This window comes from Rhipicephalus sanguineus, chromosome 8, assembly GCF_013339695.2.
Source record: "Rhipicephalus sanguineus isolate Rsan-2018 chromosome 8, BIME_Rsan_1.4, whole genome shotgun sequence".
In the NCBI taxonomy this organism is placed as follows: Eukaryota; Metazoa; Arthropoda; class Arachnida; order Ixodida; family Ixodidae; genus Rhipicephalus; species Rhipicephalus sanguineus.
In genome coordinates this window covers 87,787,982-87,807,278 of record NC_051183.1, presented here as the reverse complement: position 1 = coordinate 87,807,278, position 19,297 = coordinate 87,787,982, and the positions used below count along the sequence as shown (strand labels likewise).

The 19,297-nt window shown below is 45.8% G+C and overlaps 1 protein-coding gene across 2 annotated transcripts in view; it reads left to right on the top strand.

Annotated features, from left to right (window-relative positions):
• Window positions 1-5,496, top strand: part of LOC119402887 (uncharacterized) — a 34,462-nt gene extending 28,966 nt beyond the window's left edge. Inside the window, exons 3-5 of one of the 2 annotated variants that reach the window (XM_037669929.2) lie at window positions 427-506; window positions 2,244-2,327; window positions 5,277-5,496. In XM_037669929.2, the coding sequence (XP_037525857.1) occupies window positions 427-506; window positions 2,244-2,327; window positions 5,277-5,419 (307 nt within the window). In that variant the 3' untranslated portion in view covers window positions 5,420-5,496. The remainder of the gene's footprint in view (window positions 1-426; window positions 507-2,243; window positions 2,328-5,276) is intronic. The other variant, XM_037669930.2, reaches the window with a different exon arrangement.
• Window positions 5,497-19,297: the final 13,801 nt, after the last annotated feature.

Here is a 19,297-nt window from a genome sequence, read left to right as displayed (position 1 = left end):
TCGAGGGCGCGACATTGTCAACGTGGAGCGCCTCAGGCCCTACCATGACCCGCTCATAGTGACCAGCTGCTAGGTCGCCGGACGGCTCCCTTTTCGTACCCGGGGTAATTGTCGAGAAGCATTGGAACGTTGTAATGGGCCGTCCTCTTCAGCGCCTTCTAGTGGGTCGCCCTCTTCGTCTCTTCTCGGAGACGAAGAGCTCCTCGTGCTCGTGAGAGTCTGCGCTTCGTCGTGACTGTCGTGCATCGTCGCCGTCAATAAACGCCTTTACAATATATATATATATATATATATATATATATATATATATATATATATATATATATATATATATATATATAATGTGTGCGTGTGCGTTTGTGTAGATTTTCAGGGTCTACGTAGTCATGATTTGTTTAAACTTGTATGTCGTCGTTCGTTCCACAGGTACGAAGTGCAGGCCACGCTACAGTCAGCATACATCCCAACCGATGTAGCACCTGTAATGTCGGCGTTTGTAAAAAGCAGTAAGACGTTCTTTTTTTCTCTGTTGTGTTTTCCAAGCACTACATCTCAGCAAATGACATTGCAGTACATATTAAACGTCGAATTTGGAAGCGTTGTGATGAAGATTCGTATAACTAGAGATATTCAAACGCGAATTTTCGAAGTGGTTCTTTGGCAATGGATGTGGCTTTTCACCACGAGGAACACATCAAACGTTCCCGCAAGAAGAAATATAGCTCGAGATGTTTAAGTAAACTGCGCTTTATGTAAGAAGACATTTGTGTTTTTGTAGACTGAAACGAGTACATCAATTGCATTTGTCGACAAGTGGGAGCTGTAGCGTACAAAAGAGGGAGCTACACAATTAAATGTTGATATCTAAAAGAAGAGTCTGCTCCTCAGCAAATTTCATCGGTTTTGTGATTGTGGCACGAGGTGGTGCGGAGTATGATAAGGCACTGGACAGTCACGACTCTCGCAGAGTACAATGTCCACGTTTTTCGGTGCACTTCAACCCACTTTTTGAAAGATCAACATAAACCGACGAGCCCAACTCGCAATCTTGCTACCATTAACATAATGGCAAAGTGTATTTAGTGTTCTCTCTACCAGTCATATCATGCCGTGCATTGCATAATTCCCTCCATCAACAGTGTAATGGTGGGAATAAATAAATTATTGAATAATATTATGCGAGCTACGTCGCACGGTTGTTGTCGAATCTGATGATACTACAGCTTAGCCGAGAAACAGCCTTACAAAGTGCATTGGAGCCTAAATCGTTGAGGCCCGTGGTTTCAGAGTTCTATCGAGGTATTTCCAAGAATTTTTGTGAGTGATTCTTTCAGCTATATCGATCTGTTCTCAGGAATAAAACAGAATCAATCGTTTTATACAATAGACCACTCAAAAGGTGATTCAAGCTGTGAAAATAAGCTTATGTTTATTAACTTGCACAGACAAAGTAAAGGTGATTACGATCCAACAAACTTACTTATTTATTCCAACAAATATCTGCAAGTAAAATTTGTTTGACAGTAGCATATGCGTTATAGGTATCAATATTTGTGGTGCGGTGAAGTTCCTACAGCATGTTACGCGCACCATGCGGTATCGTGTTTGCCAAAATAGGGGGCTGCAACAAGCAATGGTATCATGATCCCGCGTCACCGGTGTTTACCGTAGAACTGTTACAGGGCATGTTCACCTTGTATGCTTGTTGCTACAAAAGTGTAAAAAGGTGGGCTGCCTTAAATGCATTACATATTAGCCAATATTGCTACTAAATCGACACAGCTTCATTCGATGGATGATGGATGGATCAATATACTTTATTTTGGTCCCTAGAAACGCGCCATAGCACCTTGCGGGCCGCTCCCACTTCGGAACAGAAACACCAATACCCCTGAAATACGTAACTAAGCCTACAGACATAGGGCAAGAAAATTATTCGCTACGCTTTCTACGCTCGCATTGCTAATGCGTTAAATCCCGTTATATTTGACGACTGCTCAGTTGCACCGGGCAAAGTTGTAATCCGGGAACATAACGCCTCATCCTATATGTGTTAATCTTTACTACTAGCACAGGACCTGATGGCGTGGTGTATTTATCCACACAATATACGGCAGGGAGGCATGGTAACTGTATTTAGACATCCTACTGCATGCGTACGTATCATACTGATCGCGCGAATAGGTGTCTGTGTACATCGCATACATCCTGTGTGAAAAAGAATGGTGATTCGTATTTTCCAGACCGCACCATGCAAAGAAATTACAACTTTCATTTCTATGATGGAAGTGCCCACTGTGCCGTGCTGACATTCCAGGATTATTCTGGTATGTTCGCTGGGCCAAGAATGTTCTGTCCGAGCCCACATAGTGACCATCTATGACTTTTATATTTTTGTACTTCCATTTTTGCTCGATATACTATCTACGACTTTTACATTTCTGTGCTTTCAGTTTTGCTCAAATTTGTTGTCTCTTTCTTAAAGTGTGTTGCGTGGGCTCACTGCTTATTTTATACGGGAAGGTACCGTAAGTGACTGCAAGTTATTTTTTCAGCAACGTCAGTCTACAATTTTTAGATGCAGGTTTTGATGCACTCTAGACGTCATTTTGTTGTCATACACACCCCTAAGCGTTTGGTCAAAAATTCATTTTCTGTCGGCTTTTTTTTTCGGTTGAAACGACGCACAACTCAGCTTTCTTTGTGGTATTGTCCGCAGCCTAACAACGACCATCAGGCGACTGTCTACTTCTTACGTAACCTATGATTCTACGCACTGACCTCTATTTGCGAATGCCAACGCTGTTACCTTTGGTCTTTTCTTAAGAACACACGCCACCTCACATCTGCATTAAACTGCACATTCTCTTCTCCAAAAGGGCGGAAGGAAGAAACTTCGTTCCTAACTTACATTCATGCTCCCTTTTATGTGTCGGCCCCATCTGCCTCACTCTCATGCCACACGAACGTCATTTCCACTTTGATGCTCAATTTCTTGTGTTTATACAGTAGTTATATGCAGTAACGAGACAGAAGTTCCCGAGTAGATAAAACTTGACGCCATGAAAACACGAAATGTCCTCGAAGAGTATTGTCGCTAGAGTTAACGTTTGGATAAGTGGCTTTGTTTTCGTCAGGGCAGCCATTATTGGCCTTCTTCAAGGCAGTTGCGGCCTTGACGAAGCAAGGCCGCGTGGCGACATATTGGCTCCAACAGTACTTTCTGTTCAAATGTATTTTCATCTCTTCGCACTGGACTAGAAACATCACTTGTATTGGCACTGTCAACAATAAATATTGCCGAAATTTGATTCGATAAACCGCCATGACCAGGATTTGTGGACATGTGCACGCAGCGTCATCTCTCGTCGGTAACGACGGCGGCCTGCCGTAACTGAATGGGAAACAGGCGAAACAATTATATCTCTTGAACAAAGCTAGTTTAAAAAAAAAAGAACTCCCGGCTCTATACAGCAGATATTTACTTAAACATTCTGGTAAAATTACAGTGTCGCACTGCATCCCGCATGGCATTTCCAAGTGTTTCATATTTTACAGTGAGGCCCCATGTGTCTCGAAATGGCGGTGTTCAATTGTCCTGGGAAGCCACAGGTTTTTAGTGCGATACTGCAATTTTACCAAAATGTTACAGTGGGTCTCTGCTCCATATAACCCAGAGTCGTTTTTGATAACTAGTTTTTTTCAAGAGATTTATTTTTTTCGGCTATCTTCTACTCCATTCTGGCAGGACACCGATGCTGCCGCCGAGAGATGGGGCCACGTACATGTGTCCTCAAATGCTGGGAATGCTCTCAATCGACCGCATTAATATGTTGGCGGTTGCTTCATTTTAAACAAGGCACCATCTTTGAGACTTCCTAGTCTATATGTGTTAGCGCGTGAGATCGGTATAGATTTACGTTTGGGTCACGGAACTTCCCATTTGTAGGTCCGGTGACTCAAAAATAGATACCGGTACTAGCCATTTCCAGTCTCTGCATTTACCAGAATGCATGTTTTACAGGTGAAAAACATAAGAACATCACCAACTTAAACGCATAAACTAGGGCTTCCTAAACATGCTAATATATGGACACATACACCATCATATTAGGACCGTTCGTGAAGAGTACGGCATTTTAGGAATTACCACACAGTAAACAGGAAACATTGCGTATTATTACATACAGAAAGTATGATTAATCCACGATACTATAAAGTTTGTCAAATCTAAAAATAGAAACGCTGTCCACATCTCTCCAAACGTCCGAAAACACGTTGCAATATGCCATACAGAAATTGAATATAATAAACAAGATGGACTGAACATACAGCATCACCAGCAGGTAGCGTGAAAGACGACTCAATGTGAATGTGCGCGCATATTCAGCCATTTTTCTTGCGCACGTCGAGAAATTGGCATGCACATAATTTACTTCCTTATCAAACGCGCACTAATATTTTTCAGTACTCATTTTTTCCGCAAACCGTTCCCGATTGGAATTCACTGCCTGAAAAAATTGTTTCATTAGAATATGCAAATGCTTTCGAAAGTGAGCCACTAACTGGTTTTAAAGGCAGTACACCACTCAGAGCTGATGTGGCTTCTTTTTTTTACTTTTTCAGGATTTTTTTAAAATTTTTTAACTACATATTTTTTTATGCAGCGTTATTTCATTATCTGCAAATTCTGTGTTTACGCACCCGATGTATTTCGGGGAGAGTTTCCTTTATGTTTGATTTTTTTCTATTTTGCTGTTGCTATAAGTTTTGTACTCGATTATGGACTGTGTCAATTTTTGGAGAGAGGACGTTGGGTTGTTTCTGTCTTTCTTTTCTTTTTTTCTGTTACAACTGTTATGCGTTACACCCTACTATGAGCTGTATTATTTTGTTGCCTAGGCAGATAGCGCCTGTTCCTTTTATTACATCTAGATACACTGATACGTTTGCTTTGTTTCCCTTCTCTGCGAGTTCGTGTCCCTTATGGCTCCATTTGTACATATATATTTGCAACTCTGTAGTTTCTCACCTGCATGGTCCTTCGTGACCGAAGTATACTCTAAATAAACATAAACCAATAAATAAATAAATAAATAAATAAATAAATAAATAAATAAATAAATAAATAAATAGTACACTCCACCTTTGTGTAGTGTGTGAACGTAGCGGACGATTAGTAAAGTACAGTGAGCTATAAACGTGTCAAGTACGCTTGTTTGTTCTACCTATAGAATGTGATTTTCTTTATTTTTCCTGTCTTTTTGTTTTTCTAGGCACCGTGAGATGCGAGCTGCATGCTTGGAAAGAGTACCATTACTATAGCACTTACAAAAAGTGCGAAGAAGAGTTCGACTACCAGTGTCCGGGACGCGACAGTAACTACCCATATGTTAAATGGTGCAAAGACATCAATTAGGCGCCACAAGTTTAAAGGGCATCCTTGTAAAAAAGTCGTGGTTTCATCCAAGTTTAATAAATTTTTTCCTCTTGCGCAAAGAAGTAGATTGCCTTTTTCGAACTTCAATAGTGGGGCGTAACACATATAGACATTACAGTTTGGAAATGTAGATGTAAAAATCGCCGGAGTTGGCCTTTAAAGACAGAGCCAAGCACGGAATACCAGCCGAAGGTTTATTGCGGGTTCATTTATGGGCTGCCCCAGCTAACTCAAGCCATAGTTTAAGATTACGCCGACGTACTATATGAACGCGCGAAAATATGCATGTTGATGACTACAGTTTTGAGTACGACACGCTATCTTTTGTGCGCTGCTTAGATACTTATTTAAGCAAGATTAATATCACCGGCTTTTGAAGCAACGAAGGTGGGCAAAAAAAAATTACACCATCTCCCGCTCAAGGGGACCATGAGGCGATGCGAAGCCGGAGCACTTGCACGATCGCGTTCCGTTGGCGTTCGCTGGGCATGCTACCGACCTCGCGTCGTGGAACGCGAAGAGGAACACTATGCGCGTCGTGTCTTCCCTCTAGCCTGGCAGTTAATTCTCACAGGGCGTGCGGGGTACGTCGACAGGCGCCCGAGAGAGAAGCAGCGTAATAGAGGAGAGAGGGGGGGGGGGGACGCGCATGCGCAGGAGAGAATTTCGGCATGTCGAGCCCGCATTTCAGAGCAGCCAACCAAGGCAAGCGCTGGACTGAACGTGCGCAGCGCTCTGCTATTTGAAGGAGAGGAGACCAGAGGAGGAGAGTAGCATATGCGCCGTGAGAGCAGATGCGAGAACGCAGGAGAAGCACAAGCAGGTGGTACGATAGAAGTGGAGAGAGTAATGCGCAGCTGTAGGAGAGAGGGAAAGAAGAGAGTTGCGCATGCGTAGTGTGAGTGCGGACGCCGACGCTGCGTGCGGATAACCACGCCGCCTTACACACCCCCGAGCAAGAGATACTTCGCATCTAAAATTCCAATTATAAGGTTGCACATCGGTTTGCAAGACGCCCGGCTAGATAGTTTCTAAATATGCATTAAACATCAGTGTTTTTCTGCTTACTTAGGATGCCTGGGAAATACAAAAATATAACCGTGTGACATGACCAGCGTATGGTCCCATGGGTGTGATTCCAGCCGAAACCCATGACCTTTATTTGGAACCATCGCGATTTCTCGCTCAAATCGAACGATGCCTACCCCTAATTTGTATGACGCGGGCTGTTTGACGCTACCGCGGTAGCATCTAAACATGAAAAACTGTGCAGTAGCACAAGGTGGCGGTTTTGCTTGAACATATGGGCACGCAATAAAATACCCACACAGCTTCTTGCAAGAACATAGAATAATAGTGCTTCCTCCGCCCAGTACTACTGAAACAGCGAATGACATGACTGTAGTGTATGACATTGAAAAATATGGGACATACGGGTTTCGGCCACCTCTTTGAAAGCAGATTTTTAAAGTGCGACATATACTTGTTCTTCACAAATGGCATTTTGAAACTGTAGAGACAGAGCTGCACGCAGACTTAGCGAATCACCGCAAAAGCCTGGGCGCCTACAGCCCATTATCTGTCTGCAAACCCATTATCTATCTCTTCCGGTAACAATCAAGGCGAAGGCCGTTCGATGCCGCGAAGCCAAGCAACAACAAAAAATATCCAGCAATTGCTTAACCTAGAAACTACTTAACGAAGCACACGTAGGAATGTGACAACATTGTTTTCTTCCTTACCATGTTATGATAAATAACTTATCGTCACGCTTTAAAGAGGAACGGCCGGCTTTATGGCACAAAATCTACTACAACTAAGTTGTTCCAGTCACTACATGTTGGTCGGACTGGTGGTCAAATACGCCCGAAGACGGCAGCGACGACTACATAGTCTATTTGTCGGGAAACACAGCTGCGCGCCTCTGTAGAAGAGGCACCGCAAACGAAGGCACAGATTTGGAAATGTAGCAGACGGTATGTCTTTTAGGCCGCTTTGCTACTCCACATGATGTTGCTGTTACGTGACACTTACTCATGTCGACACAAGAAGGCTTTCCACCACAGGCGGCCATGTGAAATCTAGCAGACAGTAGATCTGTCTGCAAACGTCTCCACTTTGGTACTCCACGTGATGTTGCCGTCACGTGATACTTATTAATCTCGTCACAAGAAGGCCTTCAACCACATGGAGGGGCGTGCGAAATGTAGCAGACAGCACATCTCTATACAAACATCTACTCCACGGGATGTGACCGTCACGTGATACTTATTGACGTCGTCACAAGGTTTTCCACCGCTTGGCTTGAATTTTCTAAATGATCAAGTGCGCCACATACATTATGTAATATTATACTACTTCGGACGCTATCGTGTACTTGCAGGTTGTAAGTGTCCTCAATAAAATGCCTTTCACACAAGATAGTATTGTAGAAGTCTTTGGTCTCTAGGCGCCCTTATACAGCATCACGTGGCTGTGACGGTGAATAAGGCGGCAGCGAGACTGAGAGGTACAGAATGCTTTATTTGGGCGAACTTGTGCCCGAAAAAGAAAGGTCAACGTACAAGCGATTGGCGTTGTAAACGATAGTCCCGAGAAAACTCGTCGTCCACCGAGTAATCTGATCATCGCTGGAACGCGCCGCCTTTTATAGATCATTCATCTAACATCACCAAGTTATCGCTGGTGCTCGCTTAAGGTCCCGAATAAACTTAACAATTCGTGTCCTTCACCTAACATAAACCTAATGATTTCAATCAGTCGCGAAGATTCCTGAACATTGCGTTGCGATCTGCGCCAGTCGTTGCTAGCAGCTGTTGCAGGTCAAAGCCGAATACATCAAAATAAATGTAAAGCGCATGGCAATATCAACGAAGCGAGCTTACAGTCCCGAAAGTAGGATTTGACATTATCTATAGCGACTGACTTGCTACCCTTCTCATCCGTAGTTTAGAAACATTGAAACCTTGTCATTTAGGTTTGCCTGATAGCATCACTGCAACGTCACCTCGTCTTTCCCTTGTTCATCGATATGTGCTATTTGATGGAGTGTATGCCGTGCTGTCTTCCAGATGGCTGTGTACTGCTTGATTTTTTTACCATGTCAATCAGCTGATCCTTCAGGAATATTCTTGTCAAAGTTAAGGTTAACGTAACAAGCGCTGCAAACTGGTACATTTCTCCAGGATACATGCGTGTAATTTCTTGCGTCCTTCAAAAGCTTCGTAACAAAGCTGCCGAAGTATAGTACGCTGAACACAACGGTCGCAGTTTTATTGCGGCCCCATATTTCCAATATCAAGGCCACTCACACCAACCTTCGTTTCAATAAAGTAATCCGTATAAGGGCATTACTTTGAATTTGTTTGTCCACGGCTGACTGCACTAAATAAAAAATATTCACACGCACTTTGTAACACTTGAAGAGAGCCCCTCCTCCACATTTAGTAACGCATTAAGGTCTACCATCGGGGACCGGACTTCGAGCCGGTGTGTGGGGCACGCAATAAATTACCGTGACGCGCTCAGCCAATTCCAATCTTCGTCCCCCATTCACGGAAGGTTTCAGTACCTAATGGTTTGTACTGCGCCAGAATCGGCCCAGCCCACCTTCGACCAAACAATGGTGCCATATGAGGACAGCATTATGTGATGTAACAATGACGTAATCTAGATTTCGAAAATTTGTCATATGCACAGTAATTATGATATTGCATTAGATGTCACCACATCGCGTCATCACTGACGTAGGTCGCGTGGGTTCTTGCACCATTTCATTCGCCTGCCATGATTTGCTCAGAGGGCCACTTAACGAGAGACTTAAAGCTTTCACGCTAATAACCTCGCATTTGAAGAACAATGTATCTGAGACACTGTGCATCTGAAACAGCATCAGTTTGTTTTGCGGTAATGGAGCCGAGTAAGCTGCATATGGCGCAGTCGATCAACTTGAAGAAACAAACACATATATTGTGCGCTCATGCGAACGCTAGTTGTGAACATTACTCTAGAGCAAAATAGGTTAAGAATTTTGAATTCCTCATTAATTAAATATTCGAATAATTCGCTGAAATAATTTTGAAAAGTTGGAGAATTAATACGTCCAGAGCAGCATTTCACATCTGTTTATTGCTGCGCTAACATTGTCCAGGTCTCTTAACATCCATGTGTATGTGCTTTCGTCTCTTGCGGCGTTGACATGGTGCAGCAAGAGAGAGGAGCTCACTGAAGAAGTTCGACAGTGGAGATTGCGCTAGTGCGCTCTGGCCGGCTACCATAGCTCGGCACACTCACTCATGAGTGCACTCACTCACACTCACTCACACTCATTTGAACGTTGTGAGTGTGAGTATGAGTGAGTGCTCATGAGTGTGAGTGGACGTGAGTGTGAACGTGAGTGAGCACTCATGAGTGTGAGTAGGCGTGAGTGTGAACGTGAGTGAGTACTCATGAGTGTGAGTAGATGTGAGTGTGAACGTGAGTGAGCACTCATGAGGGTGAGTAGGCGTGAGTATGAACGTGAGTGAGTACTCATGAGTGTGAGTGGTTGTGACTATGAAGGTGAGTGAGTGCTCATGAGTGTGAGTGGACGTGAGTGTGAACGTGAGTGAGCATTCATGAGGGTGAGTTGGCGTGAGTGGGAACGTGAGTGAGTACTCATGAGTGTGAGTAGATGTGAGTATGAACGTGAGTGAGGACTCATGAGTGTGAGTGGACGTGAGTGTGAACGTGAGTGAGCACTCATGAGGGTGAGTAGGCGTGAGTATGAACGTGAGTGAGCACTCATGAGTGTGAGTAGTCGTGAGTATGAACGTGAGTGAGTGCTCGTGAGTGTGAGTGGACGTGAGTGTGAACGTGAGTGAGCATTCATGAGGGTGAGTTGGCGTGAGTGAGTACTCTTGAGTGTCAGTAGATGTGAGTATGAACGTGAGTGAGGACTCATGAGTGTGAGTGGACGTGAGTGTGAACGTGAGTGAGCACTCATGAGGGTGAGTAGATGTCAGTATGAACGTGTGTGAGTACTCATGAGTGTGAGTAGGTATGAGTATGAACGTGAGTGAGTGCTCATGAGTGTGAGTGGACGTGAGTGAGTATTCATGAGTGCAAGTAGGAATGAGTATGAACGTGAGTGAGTGCTCATGAGTGTGAGTGGACGTGAGTGTTAACGTCAGTGAGCGCTCATGAGGGTGAGTAGGCGTGAGTATGTACGTGAGTGCTCATGAGTGTGAGTAGTCGTGAGTTTGAACGTGAGTGAGCACTCAGTAGTGTGAGTAGGTATGAACATGACTGAGTGCTCATGAGAGTGAGTAGTCATGAGCATGAACGTGAGTGAGCACTCATGAGTGTGAGTAGGTATAAGTATGAACGTGAGTGAGTGCTCATGAGTGTGAGTAGGCGTATGAAAGTGAGTACTCGTGAGTGTGAGTGGACGTGAACGTGAGTAAGCACTCATGTGTGTGAGTAGGCGTGAGTGTGAACGTGAGTGTGTACTCATGAGTGTGAGTAGACGTGAGTATGAACGGGAGTGAGTACCAATGAGTGCGAGTAGTGTGAGTAGGCGTGAGTATGAGCGGGAGTGAGTACTATTGAGTGTGAGTAGAAGGGAGCTGTATGTGAGTAAGTATTGACGAGAGTGAGTGGACCTGAGAATGACCGTGAGTATCGACTGTATGTTGCCATGAGTATAACGTGAGTGATTACCGATGATTGTGAGTAGACGTGAGTGTGAACGTGGGTGAGCTCTCATGAAAGTGAATAGACGTGAGTATGAATGTGAGTATTGACGGAGGTAAGAGGACGCGACTATGAACGTGAGTGACTACCGATGAGTGTGAGTTGGCGTGAGTATAACAGTGACTGAGTGCTCGTGAGCGTGAGTAGACCTATGAACGTGAGTACCAGTGAGTGCGAGTAGGCGATAGTGAACGTGAGTGAGTACTGATTTGTGTGAGTAGGCATAGTATGAACGTGAGTGGGTACTCATGAGTGTGAGTAGAAGTGAGTACGAACGTGAGTTAGTGCTGATGAGTGTGAGTATACATGAGTATGAACCTGAGTGAGTGCCGGTGAATGTGTGTATCGACGGCTGTGAGTGGAAATGAGAATGAACGTGAGCCCCGATGAGTGTGAATATAAAAGTGTATGCAAGTGGGTGAGCACCAATGAGGGTGTAGTGGAGTGAGTATGAAAGTGAGTGTGTACCTGAATGTGCGAGTAGAGTGAGTATGAAAGTGAGAGCCGATGAATGAGAGTAGACGAGAGTATGAAGATGAGTGATTACCGATGTGTGTGAGTATACGCGAGTGTGAACATGAGTTCTGGGAGAGTGATAATTGAGTGTGAACACGACCTGTGAGCGTGAGTAAATATGGATATAAGTGCGAATGTATGACTGTGAGTATGACTGTAATTGAGTATGACTGTATCAACATGAGTTAGCGCCATTGGTGGGAGTAGACCTTCTTATGAACGTATCGGTTAGTGTGGGTAGGTAAATAAAACTGAGTGATTGAGGAACCATGGTGTGTGCCTTTGCGTGGTAGTCGGCGTGACTTTGAATGTAAGTACTCAGGAGTGAGAGTTGAGGTTAGTATGAAGGTAAGTTAAAAGCACCAAGGAATGTGTGTCAGGGGTCGGCAAAGTTTATGGCACACACTCACTCGTTCACTAAAAAAATATGCTGCTTCTTATGGGCTCACTTGGTCTCAAACTCGCTAAAACACTATTCAGCCAAGCTCACTCACATTCAGGCTAAAGAGAGGTTTCCTCAGCCGGATTCACGTGGACTTAGAAGCATCAGGTTTTTCTCCAAGTGAACGCACGCGGACTCCACCCTAACAATATTGAGAACTGCCAGGCTCGCTGGGACTCAACATCACCAGTTCGTCCCAAACGGTCTCACTCAACGACTACAAAAAAGATCAACGACCATAGCTCGGCACACTCATGAGTGCACTCACTCACACTCACACTCATTTGAACGTTGAGTGTGAGTATGAGTGAGTACTCATGAGTGTGAGTGGACGTGAGTGTGAACGCGAGTGAGCACTCACGAGTGTGAGTAGGCGCGATTATGAACGTGAGTGAGTGCGTATGAGTGCGAGTAGGCGTGGGTATGAATGTGAATGGGTGTGTCTGAGTGTGAGTAGGCGTGAGTATGAACGTGAGTGAGTGCGTATGAGTGCGAGTAGGCGTGGGTATGAATGTGAATGGGTGTGTCTGAGTGTGAGTAGGCGTGAGTATGAACGTGAGTGAGTGCGTATGAGTGCGAGTAGGCGTGGGTATGAATGTGAATGGGTGTGTCTGAGTGTGAGTAGGCGTGAGTATGAACGTGAGTGAGTGCCTATGAGTGTGAGTAGGCGTGGGTATGAATGTGAATGGGTGTGTCTGAGTGTGAGTAGGCGTGAGTATGAACGTGAGTGAGTGCGTATGAGTGCGAGTAGGCGTGGGTATGAATGTGAATGGGTGTGTCTGAGTGTGAGTAGGCGTGAGTATGAACGTGAGTGAGTGCGTATGAGTGCGAGTAGGCGTGGGTATGAATGTGAATGGGTGTGTCTGAGTGTGAGTAGGCGTGAGTATGAACGTGAGTGAGTGCGTATGAGTGCGAGTAGGCGTGGGTATGAATGTGAATGGGTGTGTCTGAGTGTGAGTAGGCGTGAGTATGAACGTGAGTGAGTGCGTATGAGTGCGAGTAGGCGTGGGTATGAATGTGAATGGGTGTGTCTGAGTGTGAGTAGGCGTGAGTATGAACGTGAGTGAGTGCGTATGAGTGCGAGTAGGCGTGGGTATGAATGTGAATGGGTGTGTCTGAGTGTGAGTAGGCGTGAGTATGAACGTGAGTGAGTGCGTATGAGTGCGAGTAGGCGTGGGTATGAATGTGAATGGGTGTGTCTGAGTGTGAGTAGGCGTGAGTATGAGCGTGAGTGAGTGCGTATGAGTGCGAGTAGGCGTGGGTATGAATGTGAATGGGTGTGTCTGAGTGTGAGTAGGCGTGAGTATGAACGTGAGTGAGTGCGTATGAGTGCGAGTAGGCGTGGGTATGAATGTGAATGGGTGTGTCTGAGTGTGAGTAGGCGTGAGTATGAACGTGAGTGAGTGCGTATGAGTGCGAGTAGGCGTGGGTATGAATGTGAATGGGTGTGTCTGAGTGTGAGTAGGCGTGAGTATGAACGTGAGTGAGTGCCTATGAGTGTGAGTAGGCGTGGGTATGAATGTGAATGGGTGTGTCTGAGTGTGAGTAGGCGTGAGTATGAACGTGAGTGAGTGCGTATGAGTGCGAGTAGGCGTGGGTATGAATGTGAATGGGTGTGTCTGAGTGTGAGTAGGCGTGAGTATGAACGTGAGTGAGTGCGTATGAGTGCGAGTAGGCGTGGGTATGAATGTGAATGGGTGTGTCTGAGTGTGAGTAGGCGTGAGTATGAACGTGAGTGAGTGCCTATGAGTGCGAGTAGGCGTGGGTATGAATGTGAATGGGTGTGTCTGAGTGTGAGTAGGCGTGAGTATGAACGTGAGTGAGTGCGTATGAGTGCGAGTAGGCGTGGGTATGAATGTGAATGGGTGTGTCTGAGTGTGAGTAGGCGTGAGTATGAACGTGAGTGAGTGCGTATGAGTGCGAGTAGGCGTGGGTATGAATGTGAATGGGTGTGTCTGAGTGTGAGTAGGCGTGAGTATGAACGTGAGTGAGTGCGTATGAGTGCGAGTAGGCGTGGGTATGAATGTGAATGGGTGTGTCTGAGTGTGAGTAGGCGTGAGTATGAACGTGAGTGAGTGCGTATGAGTGCGAGTAGGCGTGGGTATGAATGTGAATGGGTGTGTCTGAGTGTGAGTAGGCGTGAGTATGAACGTGAGTGAGTGCGTATGAGTGCGAGTAGGCGTGGGTATGAATGTGAATGGGTGTGTCTGAGTGTGAGTAGGCGTGAGTATGAACGTGAGTGAGTGCGTATGAGTGCGAGTAGGCGTGGGTATGAATGTGAATGGGTGTGTCTGAGTGTGAGTAGGCGTGAGTATGAACGTGAGTGAGTGCCTATGAGTGTGAGTAGGCGTGAGTATGAACGTGAGTGAGGGTCTATGAGTGTGAGTAGGTGTGAGTATGAACATGAGCGAATGCCTATGAGTGTGAAGGTGTCAGTATGAACGTGAGTGAATGCTTATGAGTGTGAGTAGGTGTGAGTATGAACATGAGTGAGTGCCTATGAGTGTGAGTAGGCGTGAGTATGAACGTGAGTGAGTGCCTATGAGTCTGAGTGGGTGTGAGTATGCACGTGAGTGAGTGTCTATGAGTGTGAGTCGGCGTAAGTATGAACGTGAGTGAATGCTTATAAGCGTGAGTGGGCGTGAGTATGAACGTGAGTGAGTGCCTATGAGTGTGAGTAGGCGTGAGTATGAACGTGAGTGAGTGTCTATGAGTGTGAGTCGGCGTGAGTATGGACGTGAGTGAATGCTTATGAGTGTGAGTGGGCGTGAGTATGAACGTGAGTGAGAGCCTATGAGTGTGAGTAAGCGTGTGTATGAACGTGAGTGAGTGTCTATGAGTGTGAGTAGGCGTGAGTATGAACGTGAGTGAGAGCCTACGAGTGTGAGTAGGCGTGAGCATGAACGTGAGTGAGTGTTTATGAGTGTGAGTAGGCGTGAGTACGAACGTGAGTGAATGCTTATGAGTGTGAGTGGGCGTGAGTATGAACGTGAGTGAGTGCCTATGAGTGTGAGCGGGCGTGAGTATGAACGTGAGTGAGTGCCTATGAGTGTGAGTAGGCGTGAGTATGAACGTGAGTGAGTGTCTATGAGTGTGAGTCGGCGTGAGTATGGACGTGAGTGAATGCTTATGAGTGTGAGTGGGCGTGAGTATGAACGTGAGTGAGAGCCTATGAGTGTGAGTAAGCGTGTGTATGAACGTGAGTGAGTGTCTATGAGTGTGAGTAGGCGTGAGTATGAACGTGAGTGAGTGCCTATGAGTCTGAGTGGGTGTGAGTATGAACGTGAGTGAGTGTCTATGAGTGTGAGTCGGCGTAAGTATGAACGTGAGTGAATGCTTATAAGCGTGAGTGGGCGTGAGTATGAACGTGAGTGAGTGCCTATGAGTGTGAGCGGGCGTGAGTATGAACGTGAGTGAGTGCCTATGAGTGTGAGTAGGCGTGAGTATGAACGTGAGTGAGTGTCTATGAGTGTGAGTCGGCGTGAGTATGGACGTGAGTGAATGCTTATGAGTGTGAGTGGGCGTGAGTATGAACGTGAGTGAGAGCCTATGAGTGTGAGTAAGCGTGTGTATGAACGTGAGTGAGTGTCTATGAGTGTGAGTAGGCGTGAGTATGAACGTGAGTGAGAGCCTACGAGTGTGAGTAGGCGTGAGCATGAACGTGAGTGAGTGTTTATGAGTGTGAGTAGGCGTGAGTACGAACGTGAGTGAATGCTTATGAGTGTGAGTGGGCGTGAGTATGAACGTGAGTGGGTGCCTATGAGTGTGAGTAGGCGTGAGTATGAACGTGAGTGAGTGCCTATGAGTGTGAGTAGGCGTGAGTATGAACGTGAGTGAGTGCGAAGGCTGAAAATATTGGGGTGAGTGAGTGTGAGTGAGTATTCTCTTACAGTGCCGACCTACGCCGGCTACTACGCAAACGCATAATGACAAGTGGAGAAAAAGAGCGATCGACGGTTATTAGGGGGTACAGATCACTGAAAAAAGTGATGCACATACAGATCAAAGCTCAGTAGTTGCACTAAAACTTCTAAAAGAGCCCACCAACCGTGAAAAAGTCACACTATTACGAGTGACCTTAAAATACCATTGGGGGGGGGGGGGGTTGCGCTCCGAGTCAGCTTTTTCAAGAGCAGTTGTTTTTCAATAGTAGTCCTTGCTGGCGTTATTCTCAAAACTAAAAATATTTCCGCGAAAAATGACGTCGAAACCTGTCAAGAGTCAACACAAAGTTCAGTCAAGTCAACGCTATTTTGTGTGACAACACAGCTTCTTTGACATTCAAGTGTGTCTATGAAGAAACTACTTTTAGACTAACTCGGGCGCGCGTCTCGGAAGGTACATTTCATTCCGCGAAAATGTTGCTTTTTATTATAGTAGGATATATTTTTATAAAATGAAATTTCTACTAGATGAATAAAAATTCACTGATGATTACAATACTGCCTAATGAGAGCTATGAGTGCAGCTTCGTATTGAGGCAACGCCAATTATGTTTTAAGTTACGGCTTTCCACAATTGTACCAATGTAACATTCGTTAATTATTGCCACATAAACTGCCAGCTCTCGAGTGCTACGCTCACCCCTCTCTGCATGGCAGGCGTCGCGAACCAAGCGTAACGACGACAGCCCCGTTGCGACAAGCCAAACGAGGCGCAGTGCACGTGGCAGCCCTGCATGTGCACGAGCTCCGACAGAGAGGCCAGCGCGCTTGACGGCGGAAGAAAGCGAAGTTAGAGGCCAGTGGCTGTGATATCGACCGACTCCGCGCTCGTTCTTTTTCGTCGTCGTTCGCTCTATCGGTTACGCTGACACCAACGGCGACGCCACTCAACGCAGGAACGGGCGCCTAAGAGCTGTGCTATAAAATACAACTTACAGCATGCAGAAGAATTCGGCATATTACAAAAGCTAACAGGCCAGATACGCGCCTTCTACAACACAAGAACTACGGAACAATTCTGTTAGTAATTCTAAAGGACCGACGTAGTTTGGCAGAGGATCGCATTATGCAGAAAGTCACGCAACTAATGTTGAACAAGTGGGTATGTGCCTTGGTGTATCTCCAGTGCTTTAGCTGTAAATTACTTTAACTCTGATATGTTTTAACACCAGCAGGGGGAAATGAAACCAATCACACGCGTCCCCACAAGCCTATCACTGTGCAACGCTCCTCTTCAAATAAAAATGAATATTGCACAGTCGTAGACTCGTTGGGACGCTTGCGCCTGGCTTGATTTCCCCATCCTGCTTTCATTCCCCAGTCTGTTTGTACCAGCGACTACCAACTCGATATGTTGGTAGTCGGTGCCAAGTCGTTCCTCTCTTTCTTGTACCACGTGTTCGCGCTGTTTCTTGTAATAAAATCTTGCAAATTGGTTTCAAGATCAAGTTGAAGCTTAAGTTCAAATAAGCTCACGTTCAAACCTATAGGTCAAGATCTATCAGTGCAGCCTGTACCCAGGAGTTTAGCCGCTTCAGGGCAATGAAAACAATACTATAGCATGTTAAGGCAAGTAAAGAAAGTAGTTATAAAAATATATCTGTGTCTTTACAGCTGCAACTCACAACAACAGGTTGCGCAGACATGTGATGGCGTGCTGCCTACGTTGTGCTAACAGGGCTTCCGTGGCGTTCTCCGTACTACATTCCCACGGCAAGGTTGTGAAATACGCTGCTTAGACAAGGCTTATTAGATATTCTCGTAACCTGCAGTCGCTGTGGATAGGAAGCGCATTCAAAAAAAACGTCGACCTTGCCTCGCTTCCTGGAATCTTCGCAAAGAAATGACGCCAGGGTGCGTGAAACACGCTCCTTTGCGTCGTAACATTCGTTTTCAGCGCCACGTCACTTAAAATACTCGTTTTTTTTCCTCCACCCAAGCGTGACGCGGGTCGACAAAGCCCACAATCGCTTTCTCTTACGCGCGATCCAAAAATTCATGCGTGAGAACCGCAAAACTCACGTTTAGAAAAGACCGCGCCGCCGATAGCTCTTCTCCTCATAAGGCGAGTATATTCGCAATGCCCATAGACTGTCGCGCCACCGAGCGGAATTCAGGAGCGTCCTCTCGAGGAGGGTTAGTAGACGACAAAATGGCGGCACTATGCAGTCGCTCCCTTGTTCGGCTGTGCTAGCCTCAGTGTTAACGCGTTGGCAAGAAAGGAACACTACGACTTTGCATGTTCCCTGCATCAGTGAACCTCCGTGACACGAGAAATCTGATTCATTCTTGCGAGACGCGAAGTTTTCGTGAAAATACGTGGCAACTCGCGCTTTCAATGCTAGCCCACAGTGTACACATACTATCAGCTTCGCGAGGCTTTCTGTAGCCACGTAGGTAAGTTAAATGTTATCGTCTGACATATTCAGTTGAAGCTCACCCTGTTTTACTTGCATATATAATTGGTCAGTGTTTCTTGTAATGCATGAGTCCCATAGCACTGCACGCGGGAGGGAGGTCGCGCGGGCTCGCGATGGGCTCATGTGTAACTGAGCGATCTCAAGTTGGCGATACATTAAAATAGGGCATCTATCCTTTGTCAGCAAAGCGCTGTTACGAATCGTGCGAGCGACGTTTCAATCATTCGAGGACGCGTCTGCTCGACGCCTTTCGTGGAGCGAACGCTTTCCATCCACGCCGTCCTTCGCCAGTGTGTTGGGTTTCATAGCCACCGCTGCGCCGCTTGTTTTTGTACGTTTGTTGATAGGTGGCAGCACACTGCAAGCGATTTGCTTGTTGACCGGTCTGAGAGCAAAACGTTCTCCGCGCCCAGACGTCTGTCTAATTGTAAACGGTGACGCGGAGTGGTCGAAGTCGTTCGGCGGAGGAAATTCTTCATATTGCTTTCAGCAGTGATGTTGAAAGAAACCATCTTGACGACGAGGATTTTTCACTGGACGTAGAAGACTGTCAAAGCACCGAGAGTGACAGCGACGATGAACCATCTGCTAACTCACGAGGAGCGAGTTGCACTTCACGTCCCCTCGTGCGTTAATGTTCTTTCACGCTCGTAAGTCACTTTGATTGTATTTAATGTATAATATCCTTGAGCGAGATCAAAATAAAAGCATAGTTCCCCTTGTGCATTGCATGTATCACAATTATTGTGGATATTATGGAGCGCCGCATGCCTCCAACACGCTCGAGCTCGACCAACGAAGC